The sequence below is a fragment of the Nanorana parkeri genome, unplaced genomic scaffold (genome assembly GCF_000935625.1).
Source record: "Nanorana parkeri isolate BGI_ZX_2015 unplaced genomic scaffold, ASM93562v1 scaffold1324, whole genome shotgun sequence".
Lineage (NCBI taxonomy): Eukaryota > Metazoa > Chordata > Amphibia > Anura > Dicroglossidae > Nanorana > Nanorana parkeri.
The window spans coordinates 421183-424060 of record NW_017307592.1 but is presented as its reverse complement, the minus strand read 5'-3'; the positions used below and the strand labels follow the sequence as shown (position 1 = coordinate 424060).

At 51.2% G+C, this 2878-nt stretch overlaps 1 protein-coding gene across 2 annotated transcripts in view; it reads right to left on the bottom strand.

Moving 5' to 3' along the window:
- Positions 1 to 395: 395 nt before the first annotated feature.
- S100A10 (S100 calcium binding protein A10) overlaps positions 396 to 2878 on the bottom strand; it is a 7840-nt gene continuing 5357 nt past the window's right edge. For both annotated transcript variants that reach the window (XM_018569360.1, XM_018569359.1), the window contains exon 3: positions 396 to 555. In XM_018569360.1, the coding sequence (XP_018424862.1) occupies positions 400 to 555 (156 nt within the window). In that variant the 3' untranslated portion in view covers positions 396 to 399. The remainder of the gene's footprint in view (positions 556 to 2878) is intronic.

The window sequence follows — 2878 nt, the reverse complement described above, 5'->3', positions numbered from 1 at the left end:
CAGCGTCACTCATGAACTGATAAGCTCCTTGTGCTGATTCTCCCTCCCCCCACACTCTGAGCTGTGCTGTACAGGGACAGCTAGAGACTGATCCCAGGTCACATTCAGCTACTTACATGATAGTGTCTTAGTGCTGTGGGCGGGGGACGGACACTGGGCACCTCCCACTTAGACAGGATAGGCTACAAACGATTATTCAGAGTGGACTTATTGTGAGTTATAGTGCGCACACCAGACAACAATGAACACGCGTGGTACAAAACACGGGGCGTTTATTACGGCATTGGATTAGGAGGACACGGATAGCATTAGTAGATTTTGGGACTCCTCCCCTCTGGCAACGGGGGCGCGGCAGTCTGGCGAGGGTTGGCGGTCGGCATCAGTGGGGGCGGGGCTCCTTTACTTCCTTCCTTTCATGTTCTTAATGTAATAGTCATTACAGGCGATGGTGAGGCCGGCGATGAGGGAGAAGAAGCTGTGGAAGTTGACACGCCCATCGCGGCACTGATCCAGATCTTTCATGATCTTATCCACCGCCTGCGGGTCGTTCTGGTTCTGGGGGGAGGAGCAACAACAAGAACCGGGTTTAGTGGAAGGATAATGTACAAGAAAAATCAATATAAAATATACTGCAAGACATCAACATGTGACATTGTAATAGGGTCACATGACCACATGTAACATGTAACATATAATACAATACAATCAGAGGTTTATCTACCGCAAGGCAAACTAGGCATTTGCCTTGGGCGGCACTTTACAGGGGGCGGCAAAAAAAAGCCGCCCCCCCGAACCAGTGAGCCTCCCCTGCCATAAAGAGAAAAACAAATAATCAATTATCCTTCCCCGAATCAACCAATGATAGGAGGTGCAGGAATTGGGGTGATCTGAGGGGTGAAGGTACAGGAAGTGGTGATGATCTGAGGGGTGAAGGTGCAGGAAGTGGTGATGATCTGAGGGGTGAAGGTGCAGGAAGTGGTGATGATCTGAGGGGTGAAGGTGCAGGAAGTGGGGTGATCTGATAAGTACAGAGCTCTATCATTCCCTGGCAGGCCGGTTGTTTGATGTTTGTGAATGATGACACTGATTGTCACAGGAAAGGTCGGTGACCCCGTGTTGTGTAACTAGAAATGATGGGCTCAGCTAACGATTGAACGCGGAGAATTTCACAACCAACAACGCGATTACTTTGCAGTGAAGGCCGTTCTGGCTCTTTGTGGTAAAGTTCTCGGCGTGTATTGCGGAGTGTCGCTCGGCCTCCTTGCATTGCGGAGTGTCGCTCGGCCTCCTTGCATTGCGGAGTGTCGCTCGGCCTCCTTGCATTGCGGAGTGTCGCTCGGCCTCCTTGCATTGCGGAGTGTCGCTCGGCCTCCTTGCACTGCGGAGTGTCGCTCGGCCTCCTTGCACTGCGGAGTGTCGCTCGGCCTCCTTGCACTGCGGAGTGTCGCTCGGCCTCCTTGCACTGCGGAGTGTCGCTCGGCCTCCTTGCACTGCGGAGTGTCGCTCGGCCTCCTTGCACTGCGGAGTGTCGCTCGGCCTCCTTGCACTGCGGAGTGTCGCTCGGCCTCCTTGCATTGCGGAGTGTCGCTCAGCCTCCGGGGCTGGCAGCCTGCCTTCCATTCTAGGAAAAGAACGTGCTACAGCCCAACAACTCCCACCTTCATCTTGTCATCGAATTGCGCAATAGCTTGTGAATGGCGCTCATTGTGTATCACCTCACACCCAGCAGAGGGCGGTGGCCGCAGATTAGTCCGGGCAAGACGAGGCCTGCGGGAGGTGCCGAGGGCGCTAATCCTGCTGATTGCCGCTAATGAGGGTGTGCGAGTACAATCTGCAGCTCACCTCATGGGGGCCCCCATACTCACCAGCAGTCCGCTTCCCTTTAGTAAGGTTCAATCAGCTTACAAATCGCACTCCACCACTCACAATTGTATCACCAACACCAAACCTATAAAATCCCAAATCCTATACAACTCCAGTACTACACAACTCCAACTGTACACAACCCCCATTCTACACAACTCCAACCCCAACCGTACACAACCCCAACGTCATTCCTATACAACCCCAATCCTATACAACTCCAGTACTATACAACCCCAACCGTACACAACCGCAATCCTATACAACTCCAGTACTATACAACCCCAACCGTACACAACTCCAGTACTATACAACCCCAATCGTACACAACTCCAGTACTATACAACCCCAATCGTACACGACTCCAGTACTATACAACCCCAATCGTACACAACTCCAGTACTATACAACCCCAATCGTACACAACTCCAGTACTATACAACCCCAATCGTACACAACTCCAGTACTATACAACCCCAATCGTACACAACTCCAGTACTATACAACCCCAATCATACACAACCCCAATCGTACACAACCCCAATCGTACACAACCCCAATCGTACACAACCCCAATCGTACACAACCCCAATCGTACACAACCCCAATCGTACACAACCCCAATCGTACACAACCCCAATCGTACACAACTCCAATCGTACACAACTCCAATCGTACACAACTCCAATCGTACACAACTCCAATCGTACACAACTCCAATCGTACACAACTCCAGTACTATACAACCCCAAATCGTACACAACTCCAGTACTCTACAACCCCAACCGTACACAACCCCAACCGTACACAACCCCAATCCTATACAACTCCAGTACTATACAACCCCAAATCGTACACAACTCCAGTACTATACAACCCCAAATCGTACACAACTCCAGTACTATACAACCCCAATCGTACACAACTCCAGTACTATACAACCCCAATCGTACACAACCCCAGTCCTATACAACCCCAATCGAACACAACCCCAACCCTAACACACCCCAACCCT